The sequence below is a fragment of the Spermophilus citellus genome, assembly GCF_964194105.1.
Source record: "Spermophilus citellus genome assembly, chromosome: 2".
NCBI classification, from domain to species: Eukaryota; Metazoa; Chordata; class Mammalia; order Rodentia; family Sciuridae; genus Spermophilus; species Spermophilus citellus.
The window spans coordinates 258,120,915-258,148,876 of record NC_138183.1 but is presented as its reverse complement, the minus strand read 5'-3'; the positions used below and the strand labels follow the sequence as shown (position 1 = coordinate 258,148,876).

Below are 27,962 nucleotides of genomic sequence, written 5' to 3'. Positions count from 1 at the left end.
CCTGAAATCAACACTGTCATGTTTAATTTCAATCAACAACTCATAAATGAACACTGTTATGTTTAATTTTATTATAGAAAGTTCTACTCGCTGAGGGGAACCAGCCCATCCAGTGGGGAGCCAGAACAGTGGACTTGGGGCTCCCCATCCTCCAGAATGGGGCAAAGCAGGATCTGGGGCCCAGATATCAGAGGGAAGCCCAGGAAACTTGGGCCAATTTTCATGCATTGGAACTGCATATGAAGTCCTCCCAATTCTGTGGGTGCCAGGATTCAGGTCAGGGTTGTCCCGAGCATGAGCCCTAACAGAGATGGAGCAGGCCCCACCGACGCACGTGTATGGTTCAGAGATGACCCAAACACATATGGAACGCCTGTGACCTCCACATACCCAAGGACCTCCCAGGACCCTACATGCATATGCGGCTTCCTCGGACCCTCATATAGCCACGTATACATCATGAACATGGACCCCTAAGACCACCCACCTATCACAGATCTCCTAGGACTCCACGGATACACAGCTTCTTACAGCCCCACACACACAGCCACGGGCAGGGCCAGGACGTGGAGACAGTGACAGCTGCAGGATCAGGTCTCTGGCACCAGCACCTCTCCACCTGCTCCAGGTCGCCTACACATCTGTGCTCTTGGAGCTGGAGCTGGAGGTAGGGTGGGGTTGGTGGGGACCAGAGGCCAGAGGCTCTCCCCAGGTCTGGACCTGCCCCCACCCAGCCAGCTTCCGCCTGCCTACCCCATCTTATCCCGCAATATCCGATACTTCTCCTCCAGAACCTTGTTCTTCACCGACTGGGGAACATCAGGCACATACCACGCGGCAATAAGCTTGATGCACAAGGCCACATGCTGGGGGCAGGGATAGGAGCACATAGAGCTAGCGGGGTCACGGGCTACACAGGGCCTGGAGGGTTGGGGGTTGGGAGGGAAGAGGGCCTTCGCCCAGGTCTCCCTACCTCAAAGAGGATGACGAAGGCGAGGCGGATGGCCAGGAGGAACCAGAACTGCTCTGAGAAGTTGTAGTCCTGTGCATTGCGGTAATCCCGGTACCTGGGGGAGGGAGGTGTCTGCAGTCAGGAGTCAGGAGTTCAGAGGGAATTCGTGGGTGGTGGGGAGCTCCAAACCTGCACTCGGTCACATTTTCAAAGCCCTCTGTCTCAACAGGGTCCTGGAAGTCCTTGGTGTAGAAGACGGACAGGCTGTGGTTAACGTAACCCTTGAGGCAGCTGGGGAGGAGAGGAGAGAAATATGGGGCCAGGGTGGAGCCAGGGTGGCCTCTCATTCCCCAGGGTTGCTCCCAGGAGCTGCCCTGTATCCGGTGGGGACACACCACCAGCCTCTTCCACTTCCCTGTGTGTGGGGGTGGGGCACTGATCTAGTACATGGCTGTGCCTGGGAGTCTGGGGATGGTGGAGGGGCCTCAGGAATGCTACCAGCTGCCTTTTCTGCCAGGGGCTGGACACAGCATTCCAGAGGCTGTCCCAGGAGACCCAGTCTGCAGGCACACGGGCCTCTTGAGGGTTAGAGGAACTGGAGGTGGCTGAGCTCTGCCCTACTCTGCTGGAAGCAGGACACAGGAGGCCCACCTTTGGGAGGGGGTCATTCTGAGAGTGCCTGCTCAGAAAACGTCTGGGCCCAGACCAACCCCCTGTCAGGTCCAGTCAGTTATTTCTGGGCTCCAGCCAGGGTTTGTAGGCTGCTGCGTAAAGGCAGTACGGATCCCCCATGTCTCAGCCTCACCAGAGCCCTAGGTCACAGTGACTCCATCCAGCCATTCCCGGGAGAGAGAGGCCAGGCTCCCCTGGGGCTTAGCAGTAATAGGGCCATTATCTCAGGGGTGTCTAGATGGTTTGAGGCCTTACTCTTCTGCAGACTGATTCCCCTGTCGACAGGGGCCATAGCGGTACTTGTAGACGACTCGGGGGATGAACTCAGAGGTGAAGGCAATGACCATCCCATTGGCAATGACCGCCAGGACACCGATGGTCTCCAGCACCTGCAGCCAGGTCCCTGAGCCAGAGCAAGAGGGTGATGGGGTCTGGCTCCTAAGCCCCATGTTTTTTGCACCCCCCCCACCAAAGGCTGGGGGCCTGAGTGCCACGGGGCCTTGTTACGGCTCTGCCCAGGGTACCCCACTGCAGTCATGGGGGCCAAGATGTTCCCTAGGAAACCCCAGCCAAGAGTGCAGCCTTGCTCTACTTCCTGCACCCCACCTGACAGATGGGAGGAACTCCAGTGTCCCTCTCCATCTTCCTCCTAAGTCCCTCAGCCACCCCCAGACTGCTCCAGCCCTGGGTCTGTCCCCTCCTGGGCAGGACCCCCACCCCTGAGCCCAAGGCCGGCTGACACTGTCCATCTCAGTGTGGCCATGCTGGATGACTAACCCCTCTCCCTCCCATGCCCTCAGAAGCCAGCTCTTCTGCCTGGACTCCCCAGCAGGCTGCAAGCCTGCAGCCAGATGCCAGGCTCCAGGGAAGGGCTGCAAGGCGCACCCTCCCTGCCTTTTCCTGAGCCCACCGGGCTCAACCCTTCCTTGGCAGACCCCTAAGAAGGGCTGTGGGCCACTGTGAGATTGTTTCAAGGTAGCCTGGTGTGGGTCAACAGAGAGCCCACGAAGCTGCCCACTGCATCACGTCCTGACCGATGTCCTTGGCTTTGCGTGGCACCAGGCGCCGCTGCAGCCAGACCATCTTGACTGCATCCAGGCGGATCTCCACGAGGTTGCTGAAGAGTGCCAGCAGCGGAGCCAGGGGGAAGGCAGCCACAAAGATGGTGGTGAAGCCGTACTGGATCACTGCAAGGCAGAGGGGTCACCTTCCTGGCTGGCAGCACCTGCCCGCCCCACCCGCCGCCACATACTCATCTCCATGAACTCGTCAAACAGGCTAAAGGTGGTGACAGGGTTCAGTAGGTAGTTTCGCTGCCAGTCCTGGAGCTGGGGATCACAGGGCTGATGGCTGCGTGTGCAGGCTGTCATCAAACGGAACTTGTGGGCCAGCCACCTGTGAGCGGGGAGAGTGTGGGGGGTAGATGGGTAGCCCTGGGGGCCTAGAGCATCAGGGACGGGTGCTCCAGGAGGCAGGGTGGGCTGGTCCTCACGGGCGCAGGTACTCCATGCAGTTGCTCAGTGTTTGCTTCAGACCCATGATGATAGCCATCTGCACAAACAGGTCCATCATGCAGCCGCTGAGATGGCACTGTGGGGCAGGCAGCAGGTCAGGGAGGGCCAAGTACAGGGGAGGAAGGGCACAGGGACAGAGTGACAGGGCTCAGGGCAGACAGACCTCTTCCAGCTTCCACAGACCAGCCAGGCGCGTGGACTTCCCAGGGTGACCATTGATCCTAGGGAGAAGAGTGATCCTCGGTGGGCATGGGGGCAGCACCCTGCCTCTGACAGGGTGGGCCATGGTCACCATAGGTGTGGAGAGACAGGAGAGAAGCGGGCCCAGCAGTGAGGTACACCCAGGCCTGCAGGCCTGCCCAGCTTCCACAGACCAGGACATGCATTCCAGGCGAGGTCTGCTGGGCCTGGCCTCAGTTTCTCCCCGTGCACACCGCATGCTGTGTCATGTTGTTCAAAATCATCTGCTTTTCCTCAACACTACAGCAAATGCGAGCTATCTTAAACCAAAGGGGCTCAGGGCTGATGTTGAACTTGGGAAGGATCCCCATGATAGTTCACAGAAGCGATGACTTGAGATCATGCTGGAGCTACTTGCAAATGGACAAGAAAACACAAAGTGTAAATAGTATAAATGTGCAAAGAAAAAAAATCACTGTTTTAGGAAATATGATCATATGCCTGGAAAATCAAAATAAACCATTGAAAGACTAAGGGTCAAATCAACTGACAGTCACCCAGAAAGAAAACACACGGTGTCAGGCTGCCTTGGCTTTGCTCTACGCAGCACAAGCCTGGGAAATGGGGCTGGAGGAAAGCTCAGTTACCCACACCAGAATGAAACTCACAAGAAATCTGTGGACCTACATGAAGAGGATAGAGACTGTCCTAGGGAACACAAAGGAACGCAGAGGAGCCTTGTTCTTCGACAGGGAGGCTGAGGGCTCATTTGTGGCATGCTCAAAGACAGCCTGTGGCTGTGCTACCCAACCTGTTGTGGCAGATGGCCTTGCAGGAGATTCTCCTGGGTTAGCTGCTGTGACCACAGGGGTCTCTGATCAGAGAGCACTGACACCATAAGACCAGGGTCTCGGGCTAGGATTGTGGCTCAGTGGTAGAGCGCTCGCCTAGCACAGGCGGGACCCGGGTTCGATCCTCAGCACCACATGAAAATAAAGGCATTGTGTTATGTCCATCTACACCTAAAAAAGACCAGGGTCTCAGGGTGCCCTGGGCATCCGACGAGCCACACTTGAAGCACTGGCTCAGATGTGCAAGTGTGGATGGCAGAGCTGCTTGTGGAGCCCCACCCGTCTGCCTGGAAAACCAGCCCAGTCCATGTTCCTCAGCAGGAGTTCAGGCTCAAGAGGGTCACAGACGGGAAATGGATCATTGGGAAGCAACAGATCAAAGTCGATGAGAATTTAAGGGAGAAAGAAACCAATTGAGGGGCTGGGGATGTGGCTCAAGCGGTAGCACGCTCGTCTGGCATGCCTGCGGCCCGGGTTCCATCCTCAGCACCACATACAAACAAAGATGTTGTGTCTGCCGAAAACTAAAAAGAAAAAGAAAAAAGAAAAAAAAAAAAAAGAAACCAATTGACACCTTCAAGAAAGTACTGTCTAGAGCTGAGGTGGGGCACCACAAAGGAGAGAAAACAAAAAAGAACTTTTGGGAATGATTGTTAAAGTTAAAAAAAAAAAAAATAGAGGGTCAAAAAGACAGAGGGAGGAAGTCTCCCAGGCAGGACGGGCCAGGTGGAGGCCGTGGTCCCTGTGGGTCACCCCAGGTGTGCAGTGAGCGCACACCTCACAAGAGCTGAGCAAGCACAACCCAGATGGGAGCTACTTCCCCCAGCGGACAACAGCGGACGGACGGATGCAGACAGGCGAGTTTACAAAAAGAAAGGCTCATGTGTAAACCAGGGGCCCAGGAGGCCGCCCAGGCCTGTGTCTGAAGCTCGGCCTCTGCGGAGGGCCCTGGATGCCTGAGTGCAGAACCTCAGTAGGGGGCAGGGAGTGGGTCACTCCATGAGGAGGAGCGGCAGGGAGCCCACCTGCCCAGGATGAAGGCGATGTAGACGAGGGAGGAGAAGTGGGCGAAGAACTGCAGGATGAAGAACCTGATGGTGAACTTTCTCTCCAGCTCCAAGAAGGTCCGGGGCTGCTCTGCAACAAGAGCCTGCCTGGGGTCCTGCCAGCACTCGCTCCCGCCCACGCCCTCCTCCGACCGAGACAGCAGGGCCTCCACTCACCAAACTCACAGAGCTTCAGGGCCACAGACTTGTTGACCTGGAGGAGGAGGGTGCCTGAGGGCCTGCCTGTGGGCTCCCACGAGACCCCCTCGCCTGTGGCCTCCCACCACCACCACCCCCTGCCCGTCCCCGACCTTGGTCATGACAACGATGATCACGTAGTGTACCAGGGCTCCTGTCACCACCACAGCCGTCGTCACCTGGTGCTCCAAGAAGGGCAGTGTGCCGAGGAGGGCAGCGGCCAGCACCCGGTAGACCACCAGCAAATGGGCCATGCCGATCATGAGGCAGATCTGCAGAGGCACCAGGGTGGGTGGACAGGCACTCAGAGGAGCCACGGTCTCCACCCCACAGGGCTCCCGGGAATACCATCAACACAGACAGGACCAGGATCACGGTGCTGCGCAGGTAAGAGTGCTGGTGCGGCCGGAGCTGGTAGTGGGGGCAGTTGATGAGCTGGAGCGCCATCTCCTCCTGCAGAGGACCCCAGATCCACGCCTCAGACACAGGACATGGCCCAGACACAAGGCACAGATACAGAACACACTTCAGACATGGGACACGCTCCAAACAGGGGACCTCAGACAGGGGACATGCTCCAGAGGGGACCCGCCTCAGACAGGGAACACATCTCAGACCCGGGACACATGCCTGAGTCATGGACATTCCCGCAGATAGGGGAACGCCCCAGAGAGAGGACACACCTCAGTCAGGGAACATGCTTCAGACATGGGACATGCCCCAGGCTGTTGGGAGCTGCCCTAGAGGCAGACCTTCAAGTCCTGATGTCCTGGGGCACTGACCCCAGCTGGGACAGCAAGGCCCGGCTCCAGGTGTAGGGTCACCCGCAGGGGTGGAGCTACACTCACTGTGAGGATGGCCTGAGGCCTGAGCCAAAGCAACTCCATTTTCAGTCTCACCAGGCACACCAGGCACACCTCCAGTGGCCTCAGGCACAAACAAGTCACTTCCCCTCCCTGATAAACACTGAGTGAAGCATCTGGCAGGCTGATCTCGCCTGGTAGGAGGGAAAGATCAGGGTGGGGACCACCAGACCAGATGCTTTAACCCCAGGGTACATGAGGTCACTGAGAGATCCAGTGGCAGCTGATAAGGGTTGAAAGGGGGTCAGAAGCCCCAAAATTTAGTATAAATAATAGAACAAAAGAACAGACATTCAGCAGCCGACCCGGATGCCCACAGCTGAGAGCCTGGTGAGGACCTGGACGACATCCCATCACTGTCATCGTTTGCTGATCCTCTGCGTGGTCCTCACGGCTCTCAAACTCTATGCCTCATCTTGACCCTGGTCTCCTGGGCCAGCCATCAGCTCCATCCCAGGAGAAGCCTGCCTTGGTCCCTGACCTGATCTCCACAGGCATCTGTGGACTTAGAGCCCAAGGCTTGAGACTTTAGATCTGGCACTTGAACCTAGCGCAGAGGGAATGTCTGGCATGAGCCTGTCATGATTAAGTGTGTTTGCAATGCTGAGAATTAATTAATCTAGAATTGTTTGCTGTGAATTAATTGATTATGTCTATTGCAGTGCCCAGCACTAAGAATTGTCATTCTCTTGATTAAGAACCTATAGAGTGGGCTGGGATTGTGGCTCAGCGGTAGAGCGCTCGCCCAGCAAGGGTGGGACCCGGGTTCGATCCTCAGCACCACATAAAAATAAAGGCATTGTGTTGTGTCCATCTACAAAAAAAAAAAAAAAAAAAAAAAAAAAAAAAACCTATAGAGTGAAATTGCATTAAGTGATTTGAGTGAATAAAACATTGAAAAGGGCAGAAGTGCGTGGACATTCTTTATTTCTCCCCCTTGACTGCATTCGTCGCACCTTTGCCCATCACGACACTCACCTGTTCCTTTGTAATCCTACCCCTTTGCCCTGTTGGGGATAGAATGTTCCATGGAAACTCCCTTTGTGTGTCCCCTTCTCTGGCTCTGCCTTTGATCCCCACTCAGCACAGGAGATGGGTGTGGCCTTCCTAGCTGTCAGTGAACCTGCTGACAGCAGACTTCAGGAAGCTAGACTCAACCTCGCTCTCTCTTTCCATGGACCCCTAGGGTCAGAAGATCTATCACCAGACCCAAAGAAAAGGTGTTTCTCTGTCTCTGTGTGATGATTTCCTGCAGCCCAGTTCCCCTGGATGACCGTGTTGATTCATGGGACGCGACACCACGCACTCATCATCCTGAGGAGGACCCCAGGTACACACCTCAATGGGACTCACCTCAGACAGGGGACAAGCCTCACATACGGGTCAGGGTTCAGACTTGGGGTCACCAGCCTCAGATGGGGGGACAGGTCTCAGACATAAATACAGCTCAGACATGGAACAGAGGTGTGGGCCACAGGGACGCTGAAGCAGAAGGCCCTGGTCACAGGTCTGCCTCACCTGGTCCTCGTCCCACCCGTACAGGTCCCAGTGCAAGACCACACGGGCTCGTTGCCGCTTCCAGATCTCCAGGAACACGGTGGCTGCAGCGGGGTGAGGAGGGCATCATGGTCACCTAGGGACAGCACAGACTGGTGTCCCAGGTCCCTGGGGCACCCACAGCAACTTACCCCACAGAGCCATGAAGATGGCGAACAGCACGGTGCCCTCGTTGTCGAAGAGGTGGGTGAGCTAGGGAGAGGGGCTGATGGGCTTGGCTGGCCCTCCCGTGTCCCAGGGGAAAGGAGAGCCTGCTCCCCAGGGCCCCACAGTCTGCTCCCACCTCTGTGTCCCCTGGCAGCCCTGGGGGCCCACAGTGGCAAACCTTGGCAAACGTGCAGGTGCTGGAGAGCGGCTGGAAGCTGCGGCTCTGGTGGCCAAGGGGACACAGGAGGATATCCTGGGCCTCGCAGATCTCCTTGCTGGGGTACAGGGACAAGGCTGGCACTGGCTCCCCCTGCCCCTACCCTGGCCCCAGCCACGGCCCCCACCCAGCCCACCTGATCTGGCTGGCATCAAACAGGGCAAACCCACTCAGGAAGACGAGGAGGCCCACCAGCGCGGCGGGCACCAGCATGTAGGTGTACCAGCCCAGCCAGGCAAAGTACAGAGCCACCTTCTCCCCGAAGTAGTTCCTGCAGGCAAGCAGTGTCAGAATGCGGGGACCAGGGAGGGTGGTGGGTGTGCGGGCACCAGTGACTCCTGGGCAGCCTTACCTGATGTCATCGATGGGCTGCCTGCGTGCCAGGTTTCTCCATCGCGCCCAGTTTTTCTTCAGATCCTCCTCCCCCTGCCCCCAGACAAGTGGTCTGAGCACCTCCAGCCCCGGGGTCCTGCCCTCAGGGCCCTGGGCCAGCCCACCTCACCTTGTGCAGTGGGAACCTGGTCTCAAAGATCCCGTCCTTCTTCAAATTCTCAAAAGTGTCTGGGGGTCACCAGGGGCCTCCGGTCAGGGCAGAGGAGAGCGAGGAAGGACCCCCTGCCCGGGCGCCCTCTTACCACCTGCCTGACCCGCCTCACCACCAGCTGCCGTCTTCATATTGCTCAAGATGAAGTTTACAATTCGGATTCTGAAACCCAAGATCGGGGTCAGGACAGCTCCACCAGGCCTCAGTGGACCCAGGCTTCCAGCCTGACCAAGCCAAGAACCCACAAACGGGCTAGGATCCATCCCACCTTCCCCCAAAGTGCCCCAGGATGGATCTGCTGGGGCCCCCCTGCTCCCTGCACTCCACCCGGCACATCCTCCCATGACTTAGGTGCAGAAACCCTCTTTACATCCCTGGGACCCATTTTGCCTATGCAGAAACAGAACTGGGAGAGATTGTGTAACTTGCTCAAGGCCACACAGCCAGGCACTTGACTGCAGAGGCACACTTGGGCACCTGTCTTCCTGAGACAGGGCCCCTGAATGCATGCCCCCAGGCCAGCTCCTCCTCTCAGTCCATCAAGGTGCTGCTACTCCACTGAATTCCCCTCACTCCTCTGGGAGACTGGCCATCTCTGTGTTCACAGATGCCCCTCCACCGCCTCATAACCAAGTTCCAAGAGCCTCATCCAGAGGTGTCAGCTGAGCAGGCCAGCTGGGCTCTAGGACCCAGTCAGGGCTAAGCAGCAATGGACAAGGGAAAGGGAGGGTGAGCAGCGAACTTGGAATAGCAGGCCCTTGGGGACACAGGAGGCCCTTTCTGCTGGGCCTTTGGGTCTGCACATCCAGTGAGGGCCCCCAAGCTGGACAGGAGGGTCTGTGGGAGATGATGCCCTCACGGTGAGGGGCGGCTTGGGGGCTCTGGGCCTCTCCACCCTTCATAGCCACTCTGACTCTGTATCCCCGGGAGTTGGTCACAGGTGCTTTCAGAATGCTCCAAGAGGTGGGACTGTCACCTCCCCTTGTCACAGGCACGGAACTGAGGCACAACTGTGGGGTCTGCCCTGCCGTGGCCTGTGCTGAGACCATGTGGTTCCAGGCTGCCTCACGTGGCGGCCAGAGACTTGGGGACCTCTCTGCCCCGCCTGGACCAGGCACTGGGGTGGACAGGGGTCCTCTGGTCTAGTGCTGGGCATGGCCCTCACCTCGTGGTGGCTGGGACAGAGGTCGGCCTGGCCCGCGGAACTCCAGGGGTAGGACTGTCAGGCTCCAGGAGGAGGGTTCGGTACAGCTCAAAGATACTGTTGTCGGCTCGGATCCCAAAGAACACCCGTTTCTGGCCCTCTCTCTCCTAGGGGAGCAGTCAGAAGGGACCTCCATTTCACCTGTCCCCCTCCCTTCACCACCTGTCCCCTGCACCTGGGCACAGCCTTGGTCCCATCCCCAGGACCCTCTGGCCCACAGATGCCTGCCTCACCAGCCACCAGCCCACCTTCAAGTCGAAGCCCTTTCTCCTGAGCTCCTCCAGGAACCCATGCAGCCGCTGCCTCTGCTCCGGGTTCTTGTGGGTGGGGTGAGCAGCCACCAGCACAAAGTCCCACTGCTCAGGGGCCTGAAGAAGAAGGCGTGGGCTGGGGCAGTGGAGGGAGGGGGCCAGGGACAGGGCAGGTGAGGGACACAGAGAGGGAGGGGGCCAGGGACAGGGCAGGTGAGGGACACAGAGAGGGAAGGGGCCAGGGACAGGGCAGGTGAGGGACACACAGAGGGAGGGGGCCAGGGACAGGGCAGGTGAGGGACACAGAGAGGGAGGGGGCCAGGGAGAGGGCAGGTGTGGACATGGGGAGGGAGGGGGCCAGGGACAGGGCAGGTGTGTGACTCAGGGACGATGAGGAGCAGGTGGGACCCAGCCTGGAAAGTCCAAAGATTCCCACCTCACATGTGCCCATTTCCTCCAAGGGGAAGCTCTCCCCTTCTGTCCCTACCAGGATCCGGAGGCTCTCTTCCTCCTGGAGGAGAGACAGAGGGAAGGACAGATGAGGGTAGGAGAAGGTCGGGCCCCTTGCTGGCTCCTTCCTGCAGCCTCTGAGCTCCAACACCTTGGAGGTAAGACCCCAGACATCCAGAATGAGGGGCAAGGCCAGAATCAAGTTGGCCATGGGCCAGGTGACTCCCGGCTGCATGAGGCTGAGGACACAGCCAGCAGGGTCGTGGTGAGAGGTAACCAGCCAGGAGAGGTGCAGAAGCAGCCTTGGGGCCTAAGCGCTCCTGCTGAAGCCGGAGGATGTGCACCCAGGGGATGCACACACCAGGAGCCCCCACAGCCGGGACCATGAAGAGGTGGGAGCCTAGCGATGGGGGAGACGCAGATTGGCTGGTGAGGCAGCTGCCCTGGCCTCAGGGGTCTGGCTACAGACCCAGCTGAGTGCTGCTGGCTGTGAACATTGGTGCAGGAACGTGGGGGACAGAATGGGGCAGGTGTGGACCTGGGGAGGGAGGGGGGCCAGGGCCACGCTGACTTGAGCACCCCTGAACCCTCCAGCTGGCCATCTTCCCTCAAGGACACAGACGGGGGGCTCGTGGTGGCTGTAGGATGGATCTGGTTCAGGCACTTCTAAAGGAGAGAGGTGCTGGCATCAGAACGTGAGCCTCAGGACCTGCGGTGGCTGATGCCAAAGGGGTAAGCATCGGCCCTCCCTCCGGCACACCCACTAGCTGTCCTTCCTGCCTGTGATGGCAGAAGAGGGAGAAACAAGAAGGCCGCCATACAGAGGGACACTGGCAGATGGCTGGCCAGGCAAGGAAGGCCAAGGCTGTCCAGATGTGGAAGAGGATGAAGTCCCCCCAAGAGCTACCTCCATCTCACAGCAAAAAGCCCACAGACAAGAGGGTGCCTGCAGGACTCCAGGGCTCACAAGGTAGGTCATCCTCACAAGGGGACAGAGGGGCCCCATAGTGGAGCTCAGGAGACAAAGATGTGAGGGATCCTGGGCAACTCAGAAGGGACAAGGGCAAAGCTGGCATAAGTGGTCATCCAAGGTGGGATGTGCTGGGCAGTGTGCGTCTCCATGAGACCGAATCATCAAGGGAAGCAGGAAGAGGACAAGCGGCAGAGGGTGGGTAAGGCCTATATTCACTGCAAATATAAAACTATCTTGGATAAGGGAGGAAAAGAGGAAGGGAGGAAGGGAGGAAGGGGGAAGGGGAGGAAGGGGAGAAAGGGAAGGAAGCGAGGAAGGGGAGGAACGGGAGGAAGGGGAGGAAGGGGGAAGGGGAGGAGGGGAGGAAGGGAGGAAGGGGAGAAAGGGGAGGAAGGGAGCAAGGGGAGGAAGGGAGAAAAGGAAGAGAGGAAGAGGAGGAAGGGAGGAAGGGAGGATGGGGAGAAAAGGAAGGAAGGGGAGAAAGGGGAGGAGGAGGAAGAAGGGAGGAAAGGGGAGGAAGGGAGAAAAGGGAGGAAGGGGAGGAAGAGGAGGAAGGGAGGAAGGGAGGATAGGGAGAAAAGGAAGGAAGGGGAGAAAGGGGAGGAGGAGGAAGAAGGGAGGAAAGGGGAGGAAGGGAGAAAAGGGAGGAAGGGGAGGAAGAGGAGGAAGGGAGGAAGGGAGGATGGGGAGAAAAGGAAGGAAGGGGAGAAAGGGAAGGAGGAGGAAAAAGGGAGGAAAGGGGAGGAAGGGGAGAAAGGGAGGAAGGGAGAAAAGGGGGGATGGGGAGGAAGAAAGAAGGGAGGAAGGGAGGAAGGGAGGAAGGGGAGGAAGGGGAGGAAGGGGAGGAAGAGGAGGAAGGGAGGAAGGGAGGATGGGGAGGAAGGGGAGGAAGGGGAGAAAAGGAAGGAAGGGGAGAAAGGGGAGGAGGAGGAAGAAGGGAGGAAAGGGGAGGAAGGGGAGAAAGGGAGGAAGGGAGGAAAGGGGAGTGTGAGCAGTGGTAGTTATAGAAGCAATTGCAAGGAATGAAGCTATAACTACTCCTATTAATCGTAGAGAGCGCTGTAACAAAACTTGAATAGCATTGTACAAATGAGTAACAGACAATGAATCAGAGCAAGAATGAGTCAAATTAACAGGCACCCACAATTTTGTGTGAGCTTTAACAATAACTAAAGAATAATTATTAATTTCTATTAATTCCCAGTTAATTCTATTTACATATTGAGTAAGATAACAGTCTATACATGATATTGTTCCCCAAGTTACATTCCATTCCCAGTTTCCAATCATAAGAGAATAAGGGAATTTAACACATGTAGAAGCAAAATAAGTCAGATTATTATGTAGATGTACTTCAAAAGGAGAGGAATGGGATACATCTGATGTGAAATTTCCAGTCCATACAGTGAGTTTCCCAGATACTGCCCATAATTTCCATATATCCCCTTGAATATTGGGAAACCTTATATGCTGTAACATTGGAGGGACCAAAGCATAATGTTGCATTTTAATTGTCTCATTACCCCAAGCATTTATTGTCCCATTATGTTGATGCCATCTTAAAGTACGATTTGACCAACTTTCTATAAATTCAGGATGATCAGGTCTCCACCCAACTATAGTGATATTTTGATATTTGACTACTGTTTTAGGGTGATGATCATGACATTTTTCGTATTTTAAATGAGTTAAAAATGTTTCAAAATATTTAGCTGAACATAAAGGAAGATGAGTTCTGACAAAACATTCTTTAGATGATAGCTATGCTTGATTAACATATATATTAGAGGTATTAAATCCTGGGGAAGATATCATGACAGTAAAAACAGCAGTAGGATAACTATGATAATTAATTCCCCAAGTATTATAAGAAAGAGAGTCGTTATGTGCTATAAGAGGCAAACAGAAAGAACGAGCCCCTATACACAATGGGACTCCTTCAAAGTTAGGATAAGGTAACAGCAGACATACTTGAAAACGAGGTGTCTGCTATCCTTAAGAGGACTTGCCTGCAAATGAGATGTTCTACCAAGTAGGCTAAGAGGACGCTAAGAAAAATTTTATTATTTGTTCTTAACAAAGAGCAGAGCTCAACATACTCCAAGCCAAAAATAGATTAGCCATGAGAAACGAATCACTTCTGATTAGAAAGTAAAACTTCTGTGTGCTATGTTTAATTAGCTGAAAGACCTGATTTATTGATGTTACAAGGCTGCCTTCTTTGTTCACAATACTATAAAAAGATCGCTTGTACACAATAAAGGACTTTTTTTCTGCTGCTGCTTAGCTTGCTCTGCTTCTTCTTTCTTTTCCCATGCTGTCCTGCAAATGAATTACCGCAATATTTGGCGTAGTTGGCAGGATCCAGCACCAAAAAGGTAAACACTCCAGGTTAAAAAAACGAAAGAGGAACTTTCAAAATTAACAAAATATCGAAAAATATCACCCCAAGTTAAAAGACACTTTAGGAAAACTTTCAGAACTAACAAATATCAAAAGGTATCGCCCCAAGTTAAAAGAAACTTTAGGGAAACTTTCAGAACTAACAAATATCAAAAATATCACCCCCGGTTGAAAGAGACTTTAGGGGGACTTTCAAAACTAACAAAATATCGAAAGGTATCGCCCCAAGTTAAAAGAAACTTTAAGGGGACTTTCAGAACTAACATGGGAAAGGGAGGAAGGGGAGGAGGGGAAAGTGAGGAAGAGGAGGAAGGGGAGGAAGGGGATGAAGAGGAAGAAGGGAGGAAGAGGAGGAAGGGAGGAAGGGGAGGAAGGGGAAAGTGAGGAAGGGGAGGAAGGGGAGAAAGGGGGAAAGGGAGGAAGGGAGGAAGGGGAGGAAGAGGAGGAAGGGGAGGAAGAGGAGGAAGGGAGGAAGGGGAGGAAGAGGAGGAAGGGAAGGAAGGGGAGGAAGAGGAAGAAGGGGAGGAAGAGGAGGAAGGGAGGAAGGGGAGGAAGAGGAGGAAGAGGAGGAAGGGAGGAAGAGGAGGGAGGAAGAGGAGGAAGGGAGGAAGGGGAGGAAGGGGAGGAAGGAGAGGAAGAGGAGGAAGAGGAGGAAGAGGAGGAAGAGGAGGAAGGGAGGAAGGGAGGAAGGGGAGGAAGAGGAGGAAGGGAGGAAGGGGAGGAAGGGGAGGAAGGGGAGGAAGGGAGGAAGAGGAGGAAGGGAGGAAGAGGAGGAAGGGAGGAAGGGGAGGAAGGGGAGGAAGAGGAGGAAGGGAGGAAGGGGAGGAAGGGGAGGAAGAGGAGGAAGGGAGGAAGAGGAGGAAAGGAGGAGGAGGAAGGGAGGAAGAGGAGGAAGGGAGGAAGGGAGGAAGGGGAGGAAGGGAGGAAGGGAGGAAGGGGAGGGAGGGAGGAAGGGAGGAAGGGGAGGAAGGGGAGGAAGAGGAGGAAGGGGAGGAAGGGAGGAAGGGAGGAAGGGGAGGAAGAGGAGGAAGGGAGGAAGGGGAGGAAGGGAGGAAGGGGAGGAAGGGGAGGAAGGGAGGAAGGGGAGGAAGGGGAGGAAGAGGAGGAAGGGGAGGAAGAGGAGGAAGAGGAGGAAGGGAGGAAGGGGAGGAAGGGGGAAGGGAGGAAGGAGAGGAAGGGGAGGAAGGGAGGAAGGGAGGGAGGGGAGGAAGAGGAGGAAGGGGAGGAAGGGGAGGAAGAGGAGGAAGGGAGGAAGGGAGGAAGGGAGGAAGGGGAGGAAGGGAGGAAGGGAGGAAGGGAGGAAGGGGAGGAAGGGAGGAAGGGAGGGAGGGGAGGAAGAGGAGGAAGGGGAGGAAGGGGAGGAAGAGGAGGAAGGGAGGAAGGGAGGGAGGGGAGGAAGAGGAGTAAGGGAAGAAAGGGGAGGAAGGGAGGAAGGGAGGAAGGGAGGAAGGGGAGGAAGAGGAGGAAGGGAGGAAGGGAGGAAGGGGAGGAAGGGAGGAAGGGAGGAAGGGGAGGAAGGGAGGAAGGGAGGAAGGGGAGGAAGGGAGGAAGGGAGGAAGGGAGGAAGGGGAGGAAGGGAGGAAGGGAGGAAGGGGAGGAAGAGGAGGAAGGGAGGAAGGGGAGGAAGAGGAGGAAGGGGAGGAAGGGAGGAAGGGGAGGAAGGGAGGAAGGGAGGAAGGGGAGGAAGAGGAGGAAGGGAGGAAGGGAAGAAGGGGAGGAAGGGAGGAAGGGAGGAAGGGGAGGAAGAGGAGGAAGGGGAGGAAGGGAGGAAGGGGAGGAAGTGGAGGAAGAGGAGGAAGGGGAGGAAGAAGAGGAAGGGGAGGAAGGGGTGGAAGGGGAGGAAGGGGAGGAAGAGGGGGAAGGGGAGGAAGGGGAGGAAGGGGAGGAAGGGGAGGAAGGGGAAGAAGAGGGGGAAGGGAAGAAAGGGAGGAAGGGAAGGAAGGGGAGGAAGAGGAGGAAGGGAGAAAGGGGAGGAATGGGAGGATGGGAGGAAGGAAGGGAAATAAAAGGCCTCACCTGTGTGGGGCCCTGAGCCCATTCCCCAGCACCACAGGCACACCAAAAAATGCCTGAGTATTGACTTCAGCATGCAACCCTCCTGATGAATACAACCCTCCTGCAGCATGGGAACCTTTCACCGCATGGGATCCTCCTGCTGCATTCGCCCCTCCTACAGCATGGGACCCTCTCGCTGCATGCAAGCCTCCCGTTGCATGTGACCCTCCTGCTGCATGTGACCCTGCTGCTGCTGCATGCAACCCTCCCGCAGCCGTGGAAAACACTGACAAATGTGGCCCTGCTTCTGGGACACTTCTAGACAGGAGGCACCGCACCACCATGCAGCAGGTAGAGAGCAGGAAGGGTGCTGTGCCAAGTCCAGGTGGGTACTGGGTGTTAGGCTGGTGGGACTCATTTCCTCCCAACTAGCAGGAAGGCATCTGAGGCTGGAGCTCAGCTCCTTCATGGAGTGGTGGGAGCAAGCTGGGGCCAGGAGGGAGAAGAGATCACCAAGGTGGTTAGAGCAGGTCCAGCCTTCCCAGATTTACTGGTGGGCTTCTCAAGAGAGCTGGTCCTAGGCAGAAGTGCTGACTTAGGAAACACTGCCTACCTGACCAAGAGCTTTATGAGACCCATAATACGTCCTGAGGCCATACATGGGTGAGAGGGGCCTGCCCACGTCCTAGTGGGCAGCTGGTGTCCAAGGGGCAGGGACCCTGGCTGGTGTCCTTCTAAGCCCCACACCCTTTCTCTCCTAGTGACACCTGAGGACTCAGGCAAAGCTGCTTCCCACCAGGCCTGACTCACCTGGCCTCCTGCCAGACCCTCCCTCCCCGGGCTGCAGGTGCCCCTCCATAGTCTCCTGTGCTGCAGGTGTCCCTCCACGGTCTCCTCCTGCCAGGCCTCTGTTCCTCTGGGCCCCTAGCTGCACTCCCTCCCCTTCCCCAACCACATTCCTGCAACCTCCTCCAGAAAGCCTCACTCCAAGGGCTGCCAGGGAACATACAGGCCACTCAGTCACATTCAAACTCAGGGAAACAAGAGATGCTTTTTAGTGTGAGTATATTCAGTGATCGCCTGGGATGTACTTACACTAGAAAAAAAAAACACGCTTCTCTGAAATTCATTTGTAAGACAGTTCTGCTTTTGATCTGGTCTGGCTGGTTGTCACCCCACTCCAACACCACACACGGCACACACACCAGGAGTGTGTCCAGGGCAGGATTGGGTCTTCCTGGCTCTCTCCCTCTGCCTCAGGCTCAGACGCCAGGAAATGCTTCCAGTCCAACCAAGAGAGGGAACTGAGTCCTCAGGGGTCAGGGCTGACACAGATGTGGCTCAGGCCCACAACCACCCTGCAGCCCCTTCCCTCCAACGCCGCACTCAGATGCCAGGGCACACCCCACCCTCTGCCAACAGCCCACTGCACCCGCGCCCAGGTGTGTGTGGGGGTGGTAACTGGACTTTTCCCCATCCTGGGTCAGGAAGGAACCTGAATTCCCAGAAGGACAGCAGGGCGGGGTGGGCACCTGCACCTGGGCCGCGAAAGAGGGTGTGGCCACAACCCAATGGGACAGGTGACTTGGGTAGACTGTGGCCTGCTCACCACCATGGCTCCGTGCCACATGGGATGAGAGTGAAACAAATCCTCACGAGCTGACCTCAGGCCCTGTGGAGCCCCCACCCTGTGCCCTTGTGTCCAGGGCCCTCAACCCCAGCATGGGCTCAAAGATGAACAAGTGAGACAAACAGGGCAGGGGCCAGGAATGGGACCGGAGGGGCCCCCAGGACCCCAGACCAGGAGGAGCCCAAGAAGAGGGGAGAGTCCACAGGGCACCTCCAAGGTCAGGATAAGAGGCTGTTCTTGGCCTGAGAATCAAGGCCCAGCAACCCCGACCCCACAGACGCTGCACAGTGGAGGGGGTGCCCGCCGCCCAGACAGGCATTAAGCGGTCACTGGATAAGGAGGCCCTCAGGATGCAGCGCCATCAGCTCTGGCTACTCTCAGCCGCCACCTCAGCTTTGGACAGCAGCCCCTCCATCAGCCAGATCAGATGTCCACTGGCTCTGGTCCAGCACCCTCCAGCCACCTGAGGCACCAGATCCCGATATCCTGCTGTCTGTCTACTAGGCCCACCACTCCTGGCCCTGGCCACAGCCCCCGGGCTCCAGGGTCACGCTGCCCCTCTGCCCTTCTGTCCTACAGGGCCATGGTCCGCTGGCCCCAGCCTGACTCCCATGGCTTCTCAGTGTGGCCACTGGGCCTTCCTGGGTGGGAGCGCAGCCTGCCTGAGGTTGCCCCACCTCCAGTCCAGCAGACTGCTCAGGGCACCAATCAGGAGACCCAGGACCTGTGTCCTGATCCACTGGACTCCTTCCACAAGACCAAGACCCCAGGTTTCCAGGCCTCAGGGCAGGGACAGGGCTGTCCCCAAGCTGGCTTTTGTACCCCGTGGACATCACCCACTGGCTCCTAACATGCAGCAGTCCAGCTACCCTCCTTCCTCAGTGCCTGACCCCACTGTGGCCCCGTTCAGCCTACAGGCCAGGCGGGCAGCTGCTGCCCAGCTCTGGACCAGGCCTGCCTGGCAGGCTGCGTGATACGCACACATGATGCCATTCTGGCTGCACAGGACGGCTGCTGGCTCCCTCTCCACGGGCCACCTCGCTGAGGGCTAGAGGGTGGCTCTGGCCAGTGCCCAGGGCCCTTGGGGCTCAGGCCCTTAGTCACTTTGCAGCTTCACCATCCTCCAACGGGGCTCCACCCCCACCATCACACAGAAGCACAGAGGCCACCCTGGCTGCCCAGGGCTCCACCTGCCCCAGCCCAGGACCCTCTGACCTCCCTCCCTGAGAGAACCCACCTGCCTCCTCTGAGCCACTGAAGCCACCTGTCTGTGTGCCCACTCACCCATCCCCAGATACTGATGTGGTAGCTGGCTCTATGCTGCCCTTAGGGCAGTGCCCAGTGTGAGTGGATGCTGGGGCCGGAGGGGCAGGCGTCTACTTGGCAGGGAGGTGGTCCAGAGTCTGGCCTTATAGGGCAAAAAGGTTGTCAAGAGGCAAAAAAGTGGAGGCAGCATTCCTGAGAGAAATGTGCATGGGCCAGCCCTGAGGGTTAGGGTGCAATTCGTGTCTGGGACAAAGTCCTCAGCACCTCTACAGACTTGGCAATTAATACTCCCAGGGACTCAGTTCTTAGCACCTCTGAGGATGAGGTAGTTACCACTCACTAATTTAATACCTCTTTTTAAAAATATTTTTTCATATGTTGATGGGCCTTTATTTTGTTCATTTATTTATATGTGGTGCTGAGAATCAAACCTAGTGCCTCAACATGCTAGGCAAGCACTCTACCACTGAGCCACAACACCAGCTCCCTAATCTAGTACTTCTGAGACTTGATATTTCCTAATCCCAAGGACTCAGTCCTAAGCACCTCTGAGGACAAGATCATTGGCACTCGTGACAGTTCACTAAAGGATTGGTAGTTTACTAATCCCAAGGACTAAGTCCTCAGTACCTCCAAGGAATTCAGTCCTCAGCACCTCTGGGGACTTCGGAGTGACGACTCCTGGTGAATCAGTCCTTAGCACTTCAGCTTTGCAGAAGCATAAAGGGCAAGCAAGGAGCCACCAGGAGGTAAGCCCTCCCTGGGCCTGAGGATGGCACAAGCCAGATCAGGGAAAGCTGGTCAGGCAGCTGGGAGCTGGGACTTCAGCAGCAACAAAGGGGAGCCATGGAAGGAATGAGAACAGGGGAGGGCATGCTCAGACCCAGCCAGCAGCGGGGACCACCAAGTCTCTGAGTTTCAGAGGACGGATTCGCTCTCCTCAGCCAACAGGGCTGCTCCCCTGGCCAGCCCCACCACTCCACCCCAGCATGGACTGTCAGGGAGGAAAGGCTGGCAGGGGGACCCTGGGTCGGGCCACGGGGCATCCACAGTCTGGCCTGGGCAGCCAGATGGAGGAAGGGCCAGTGAGAGCCCTGGGTGGAGGTGGTGGGAGCAGCTGCCAACTCGCCCACTCCTGGAGGCCTGGAGGCCACTTTGGAGGCTGGTTTCACTCTACACCTCCACTCAGACCTCCTCCCTGGGCCACCAGGGCTGGCTCCAGCCCAGTTGACACCTTAGCGGGCAGGGAGATAGGGTATCTTCCTGGAGTTCCTCAACCCCACCTCTGCTCTGCCCCAGAACCAGGATCCAGCAGCCTGCAGTGGGCCTCTGCCTGGGCAGGACCCTCCCAGAGCGCAGCCACATCCTCCCAGCCACACAGGGCCTCCCACCAGAGCAGCCCCTGCTTGAGCCCCTCCCCCAGGTACCACCTTCAGAGCAGAGCTGCTGTTCTGGAGGGCACACCAGCACCCCAGGCACCTGGAGGACTGTGGCCATGAGGTCAGGGTCACACGGCACCAGGAGCCCAGGCTGGGGGAAGGAAGCTGCCTGTGTGCGCCCCAGCCCAGCCCAGCCCAGACTGACCCGGGGGTCCTGTAGCTGACTCTGCCTGGCCCAAGCCACCCACACTCCACCTGGCCAGCTGCTGGGCCCTCTACAGGCACCTTCCTGGCGAGGGTGGTGGCTACCACAGGGGTGGGGGCTGCAGACCCGAGGGGCAGGGCTCACCTGCATGCTGGCTGTGCACACTGTCCTGGAGTCTGGTTGGGGCTGCTGGTCACAGTGCCGGCAGGAGAGTGGCTGCAAGGCACAGGCGGGCCTCCCTGACTTCCGTGTGGGACGCACCTTCCCTCTCTCCTCTGCTGCCGCGCCCAGGTGCACTGGGAGGAGCCTGAGGCTCAGCCAGGAAAGCCCCTCCCAGCCCCCCAGGAGCCTTGGACATCTTCCTGGGAACCTGGGGATGGGTGGGAACAGCAAGAAGGGAACCCCAGGTCAGAACTCTCCTGGACCCTCGATTGCCCTCCCCTGCAGAAGGCTCCGGATGGGACTTCCTGGCACCCCCTTCTGGGGGAAGCAGGGTGGGCACAGAGGGCACAGAGCACCAGGTCAGAACCCAGACCCCAGGACAATTCACCCCCAGACTCCCTCCATAGTCCCACTCCTGGCGCCCCAAACCTGGGCTTTGTTCCCCCAGAAGGTAATCTAGGCAAGGGGGAGACACCCCAAAGCCAGCTGCTTCCCCCACCAGAGCCTCTGCCCTGGAGGGAGGGTGGTATCATCTTGGGGCTGGCTAGGAGGGAAGGGTTTGCCACACCCCGAGGTCCTGAGCACGTTTTGTACAGCCTAGCTGAGAGCAGCAGCTGGAGAGGCTCTGGGTGGCCTGAGTGACCAGCCTGTGGGAGTGGACAGGGTTCACAGAGGAGGGGGAGAGAAGTGCCTGGAGGAAGCTCCGGACAGGCTGGTGGCGCAGAGGATGGGCACCATCACGGTGCGGCCAGAAGGCCCAAGCTGAACATGCAGGCCTGAGAGTAGGGGAGGGTCGCAGGAAGCCACCAGCAGCCAGGGACACTAAAGGCGGGACACCTGGTGTGGAGGCGGGGCGTCCGCGGTGTGAGGGGCGGGGCGCCTGGTCTGGAGGCGGGCCGTCGGCGGTGTGAGGGGCGGGGCACCATGCGGCCTTGCAACCCTCTGCCCTGGTTCAGGCCTTGGGTCGTGTGTTTGTCTGAGTTTCCCAGAGGAGTGCTATTACTGAAAGCTCTATCCTTGTACCCAATGCAAATCCAATAACAAGGACCCGGTTTTGAGAAAAAGGAAAAAGAAGTTTTATTGCTAGCAAGAGAGAAACAGAAATGACTTTGTTCCTGTCCCACAGGCTGTGATTCTGCCCATCCCGGGAAATAGGAGGTTTTTTTTAAAAGAGATGACTCAAAAGCCAGGCTTGGTGGCACAGGCCTGTAATCCTAGCAGCTCAGGAGGATCTCGAGTTCAAAGCCAGCCTCAGCAAAAGTGAGGTGCTAAGCAACTCAGTGAGACCCTGTCTCTAAACATCTAAACAAAATACAAAATAGGCTGGGGATGTGGCTCAGTGGTCAAGCGTCCCTGAGTCCAATTCCCAGTACCAAAAAAAAAAAAAAAAAAAAAAAAAGACTCAAAGTCTAGATTCCAAGTGTTCTCTGTTAGACTTGTAATTCACTTGTTAATTTGGGAGATAGTCATTGCTCAGATCTTCTGGTGCCATCCCCAAAGTCTGGATTAGTTGCCAGCATGTACGAGGCCCTGGGTTTGATCCTCAGCACCACATAAAAAAATAAAATATTGTGTCCAACTACAACTAAAAAATAAATGTTAAATAAAGTTACATTTCAGGACTTGCACAGTGGTACAGCCTTTAATCCCAGCAACTTCGGAGACTGAGGCAAGAGGATCACAAGTTCGAGACCAGCCTCAAGAACTTAGCAATGGGCTGGGGATGTGGCTCAAGCGGTAGCGCGCTCACCTGGCATGTGTGCGGCCCGGGTTCGATCCTCAGCACCACATACCAACAAGGATGTTGTGTCCGCTGAGAACTAAAAAATAAATATTAAAAATTCTCTCTCTCACTCTCTCTCCTCTCTCACTCTCTCTTTAAAAAAAAAAAGAACTTAGCAATATCTTGGGGTTGGGGTTGTGGCTCAGCGGTTGAGCACTTGCCTAGCCCAGGATTCGATCCTCAGCACCACATAAAAATAAATAAATAAAACAATACAGAAAGAAAGAAAGAAAGAAAGAAAGATAGATCCAGGGGATGGGGATACTTGGGAGCCTAAGGCAGAAGGATCATAAATGTGGGGCCAGCCTGGGCAACTCAGCAAGACTCTATCTCAAAACAAAAAGGCAGGGGATCCAGTTCAGCAGTAGAACACCTCTGAGAATATGGAAGGATGCTTACAATATCATGTAGGTTACAAACATGTGACCTTTTCATTTCAACTAACTTAAAATGCTTTAAAGTACTGAAAAGCAGGTTCGTGTGGGTCATACTTGATAACCCTGTGCACTCTTACCGGTGGGTTATGGTTTTCTTCCCAAGTGTGAGGGAACCACAGTCACTAAGGAATAAGTTTCTCCTTTCAATTTCTACTGTTAACATGTAGATCACTGTTATAAACTTCACTTTATTTTAAAATTTCTTTATTATCATATTACAGCCTGGATTATAACCCTTGTTTCCCCCAGACTTGGCCTTACTCTTTGGCCTATGTCTGGGCTGCCCCTGGGGTAGAGGGGAAGGCACTGTGGCCAGCTGCCTTCTTGGCAGAGTACTTTGGTCCAAGTCACATGGACCCTGCCACCCTCTTCTTCCTCCTAAGTCCAGAAGACCTTGTCTCCTGTTATCTTCCCCACAAGGGCCAAAGTGCAGCTAGAGGCAGCTCTCCATTTCAGTTGTTCATTAGTTGGATGGCCCAGGGGCTGTTGTGAAAGGTCAACCAGGGTTAGGGAGCTCAGGCCTGACCCTGGACCTATCCTGCATCTCCAGCCCAGGTGGCCTGAAGTGGGCCTCCAGTGGGCTGGCGTGCCTCTGGAGAACCTGCTTCCGGTCCTCTCTAGGACAGTTCTTTTTTTTTTTTTTTTTTAAAGAGAGAGTGAGAGAGAGAATTTTTTAATATTTATTTATTTTTTTATTTTATCGGCGGACACAACATCTTTGTTGGTATGTGGTGCTGAGGATCGAACCCGGGCCGCACGCATGCCAGGCGAGCGCGCTACCGCTTGAGCCACATCTCCAGCCCCTAGGACAGTTCTTTCCAGACTCCCCGGCCCTCAGGTGGGCCTGGATCTGGCCCAGTTCCCCCTTCCTGTCCTCTCAAACCTGCCGAGCAGGCTCCCTGAGAAAACATCCAGGCAGCAGGTGTGCCTAGGCAGGTGAGTTCTCTGGGATTCATTCACCTTTACAGATTTGCCACAAAAGTGAAAACCAGTCTTTATTCTTTTACAGGTTCATAGGCTTTCTCTCCTTTCTGTGCAAGTGTGTTTTTTTAGAAAGCATTTCCCCAAGGATCCCACTGTTTACCACCAAGATGTAACTGCTCCTCAGCTCAAGGGAACCAGGCTCCGAGGTCAGGCCGTACCCACACGGAGCTCTGGCCTGATCTGTTCCTGGGTGAGACAGGATTTGGCCATTTACCCTCATTGCTCCAGCACCTGGGTCTCTGGTGGGTGGTTCCGCAGCTAAGGAAAGGTGCTGTCCCGTGTCCCCTTCTCCAGATGGCCCCAGGTCCTGCAGCCTCCACTTTCTTCCACCCAGAGCTGTCACAAACCGCTGGTCCCCACGTGCCCAGAAGAGGCAGCAAGTCGCAGGGACGGGGCGGAGGCGAGACGCAGCTGTCAGGCTCCAGGTGCAAAGCCTGGTGGAGGGCTCCTGCAGAGGGCGGGGTGCAGAGGAGAGGCTCTGGACTCCAGCGAGGGAAGGAGCGAGCTAATTCAAGGAGTAGTGAAGACCACGACACTTGTAAAGCGTTTGAAATTCCTATAGCGCTCGGCCTGGGCTCGGTAGTGACACTTTACCCAACCGCGGGCAGCTCGCACCTGGCTGCGCAGATGGACTAAGCCTCTCCGCCTTTCCAGACCTGGCCCTGCCGAAGCCTCGGGGCCCGCCCCAGAAGAGACGCCCCCCAGGGCCCGCCCCAGCCTACTCAGGCCGGCAGGGGTCGCCACGCCCTGCTCACCGCCCCGCAGCCAGGCGCCCCTCCCACTGCAAGGCGCCGGTGCTTTCCCCGCCCGCCCCCGCCCTCGGCGCTCTGGCAGGGCAGTAGGGCCGGGTCTGCCTAGGGAGGAGGACTCTGGGCGCTTTTCGGTAAAAGGCTAAATAGATTTACACGCTTCGAAGAAAACTAGAGTTATCAGGACTTTACGGAGGTGCTCTCGGTGGGGTGGAGATTGTCCTGGGTGTGGACAGTTAGTGTGGGAGAACTGTCCATACCCAGGACAATCCCCACCCTACCAAGAGCGCCTCCGTAAAGTGAGCGTGCCAGCAAGCCGCGGGGAAAGGCAGGGTGGCAGCTGAAGAGTGGCCATCAGGGAACCCCACCTGCAAGACGCTGCTCCTCGGTCGGGGTGGGCGGGAGCTGGCCTGCTGGGCTCTTCCTCCTGCAGTCCAGCATTGGCTCCCTGAAGAGCGTCAGGTCGCGCTGGGGCACTACAGGTCTCCTCAGCACAAAGCAGTGGGGATGCTGTCCGGTCCAACCCGGCGCTCCTGCAGGATGGAGACCAGGTCCAGACTGGTCCTCTGGTTCGGTCCTATCTCTGTAACGGAACAGATAGGTGAGAATGGTGGGAACACAAGGTTAAGAAAACAATTCTATAAAATGGGCCCACTGTGCTGACCCCCACTTCACTTTCTTTGCCAAAAAGCAATTCCGCATTCCCACCTGGCCTAGGTGAACAGGATATGCCACATTCCTCAACAAACTGAAGCAGGGCCAAAGGTCAGGCAGTCGGTGTAGGCAATGAATGATGGGATTTGCTAAGGGTTGACCTCCAGAATTGTGCCCCTCAGCACTCAGGGCTGCTAACCATTAACCTCCGTCCTCCTGCCCTTGATCAAGTATGTGGGGTTGGGGTTGTGGCTCAGCGGTTGAGCACTTGCCTAGCCCAGAGGGAGGGGGGTTCTGGGGTCTATTAAAAAAAGCAAGTTGCAACCCCTCCCACGGGCTTTTGGCATTGAGGCCCCTTCTCTTTGGAGAAATCTGTATCACTTAAATTAAACTTGCTGTCTATGCATGCCTCAGCATCTCTTGGGTGTTTCATCTTCAACACCAGGAAACAAGAACAGGTTCCTGATCTGCACTGGAGGGATATCCTCTCCACCACTTGGACTCTCACCTATATCCTTGAGGATCACCACAGTGTAGCTAGCTGCCTTGACCACCCAGCCTCCTGCTTGGCTCTCAGCACAGGGCAGCATCCTGGCCTGTGAAGGCCCAGCAGGGTGCCTCCAGGCAAGCCATCTCTGGCCTCCAGATCCCCACAGTAGCAGGAGCCCACAGGCAAGCTCACCTATGTGGCATTAGGACACCAGCTTTATTGAGACAGCATTCGTACCATGCAATTCACCCATCCTCACTTAGTTTCCCTGGTTTTTGTTATATTCACAGATAGGTGGGATTGTTGCTAGCACCAAAATGAAATCACTGTCCCTAAAGCCCTAGCCCAAGTGTCCAGTGGTGATGAAGCCCTCCAGAAGACATTCCTGGAATAACTGCACAACCCAGGTTTAAGGAGATTATCCAAAGGCCCCTTTGAGATGCAGTTTTCAGATATACTATCTCCACCAGGGAACATACATTGGACCTCAGCAGCCACCAGTTCCGGACTTGTGCTCTGTTTCAAAGCTGTTTGCCTTGACCCTCTTCTTCAAAAGTAAACTTTGTCTCAGTTTCTTTGCCACTATAGCAGCATAACCTCCTGGGTAGAGTCCCTTTTCTATTCCTGTAATAAGACCTTAGTTGTAGAAAATTTGTGTCTCTGAGTTTCACTTTTTCAGATCAACCCGCACTTTATTTGCTTAAAACTTTAACATTGTCAGTTTGCAGAAATCCACTGTGACATGTAAATGGCTCTTGCCATTTAAATCTTAGGGCGCAGTGCACTCCTGTAATGTAATCCCAGTGACTGGGGAGGCTGAGACAGGAGGATCAAGACTTCAAAACCAGCCTCAGCAATGGCAAAGTGCTAAACAACTCAGTGAGATCCTGCTTCTAAATAAAATGCAAAATAGGCTGAATTTGTAGCTCAGTGGTTGAGTGCCCCTTAGTTCAACCCCTGGTACCCCAAAATAAATAAATAAACAAACAAACAAATCCTAAGGTGGAGAGCATATTTTCAAGATTTCTGGGATGTGTTTACCCTGATTGCAATTCTAATTAGCCTGAGATAAATGTCTTATTGTCAGAGGGGGAAAAATCGATCATAGGATGGTTTTTGTTTGGTTTCAGTAAAATTTTATCCAAAAAACAGGCTACATATGCACTTTTATTTCTTTATTTTATTTTATTTCTTTATTAATTTTCTTTTTTTTAAATTGGTTGTTCAAAACATTACTTTTTTAAATATTTATTTTTCTTAGTTTTCGGGGACACAACATCTTTGTTGGTATGTGGTGCTGAGGATTGAACCTGGGCCACACGCATGCCAGGCGAGCGCGCTACCGCTTGAGCCACATCCCCAGCCCCCTTCTTTATTTTATTTTATTTTTCACTGAAGCTAAAAAACTTTATTGAAAATCGAGGAAAATCAAACAGAAAAATAACCTCAAACAAGTAACAAAGCAAAGACTAAAAGGAAATAAGAGGAAAAAAAATACCCAAATTAAGACAAAGCTCCAGACTATTTCAGAATGATGAAATTGTATTGGATGTGGAATCTAAGGGATGCAGCTGCGGGTGGGGATCTGACGTGGGTGTGGCTGTCAGTAGAGAATGTGGGAAAATCCTAGTGGGAGAGCAGAAGTCCTTCATTCCTGGAGACGCAGGCAACCGCTGCACCTTCAAGGTCAGGTCACCTTCCTCAGGCTCTGCAGTGGAGAGTCTCTTCAAGGCGGCTTCTAGTTCCTCTCCCCTGAGGGGCCAGGAACTCTGCTGGAAACCGGCCGGCAGGTTCCCACAGGCCTGGGCCTGAATGGAGAACCTTCTGGGTCTTCTGGGTCTGGGGGAGTGGTCATCTTTGCAGGATGGGCATATACAACAGAATTTGGACCAGGATGGGCCTGCCCAGGTTGAGTGGGCCCAGGATGAGCGCGAGGGCCATTGGAGGCGTCGTGCATAAGATGATGGCCTCCTTCAGGGTTCGGGTTTACCTTACGTGGCACACTAAACCCATCCTGCCCGTGTTGCACGTGTTGCTCCTCTAGGCCGAGGCGGGAGGCCAGTGCCACCAGGGTACTGTGGGATGGAAAGGGGTCCTTCAGGAAGTGCTCCTCCAGCTGCTCCATCTGCTGCCTGCTGAGGATCAAAATAGTCCCACTGGACGCCAATGGGCCCAGCCAACCGGGGATTCTTTCCATCTCATCCAT

The 27,962-nt window shown here is 55.6% G+C and overlaps 1 protein-coding gene across 1 annotated transcript; it reads right to left on the bottom strand.

The window, feature by feature from the left end:
- Positions 1 to 529: 529 nt before the first annotated feature.
- ANO9 (anoctamin 9) lies at positions 530 to 27,962 on the bottom strand (the record flags this gene model as incomplete). Its single annotated transcript, XM_081280509.1, has 25 exons — positions 530 to 661; positions 754 to 866; positions 974 to 1,067; positions 1,142 to 1,243; positions 1,880 to 2,027; positions 2,659 to 2,811; positions 2,877 to 3,019; positions 3,117 to 3,214; positions 3,302 to 3,359; positions 5,195 to 5,306; positions 5,393 to 5,429; positions 5,527 to 5,685; positions 5,762 to 5,866; positions 7,795 to 7,877; positions 7,965 to 8,025; positions 8,159 to 8,255; positions 8,334 to 8,468; positions 8,550 to 8,623; positions 8,700 to 8,758; positions 8,854 to 8,903; positions 9,907 to 10,052; positions 10,194 to 10,313; positions 10,633 to 10,707; positions 25,137 to 25,195; positions 27,752 to 27,962. The coding sequence occupies 25 exons, from the start codon at positions 27,960 to 27,962 to the stop codon at positions 634 to 636; spliced, it is 2,520 nt and encodes an 839-aa protein (XP_081136635.1). The 3' UTR covers positions 530 to 633.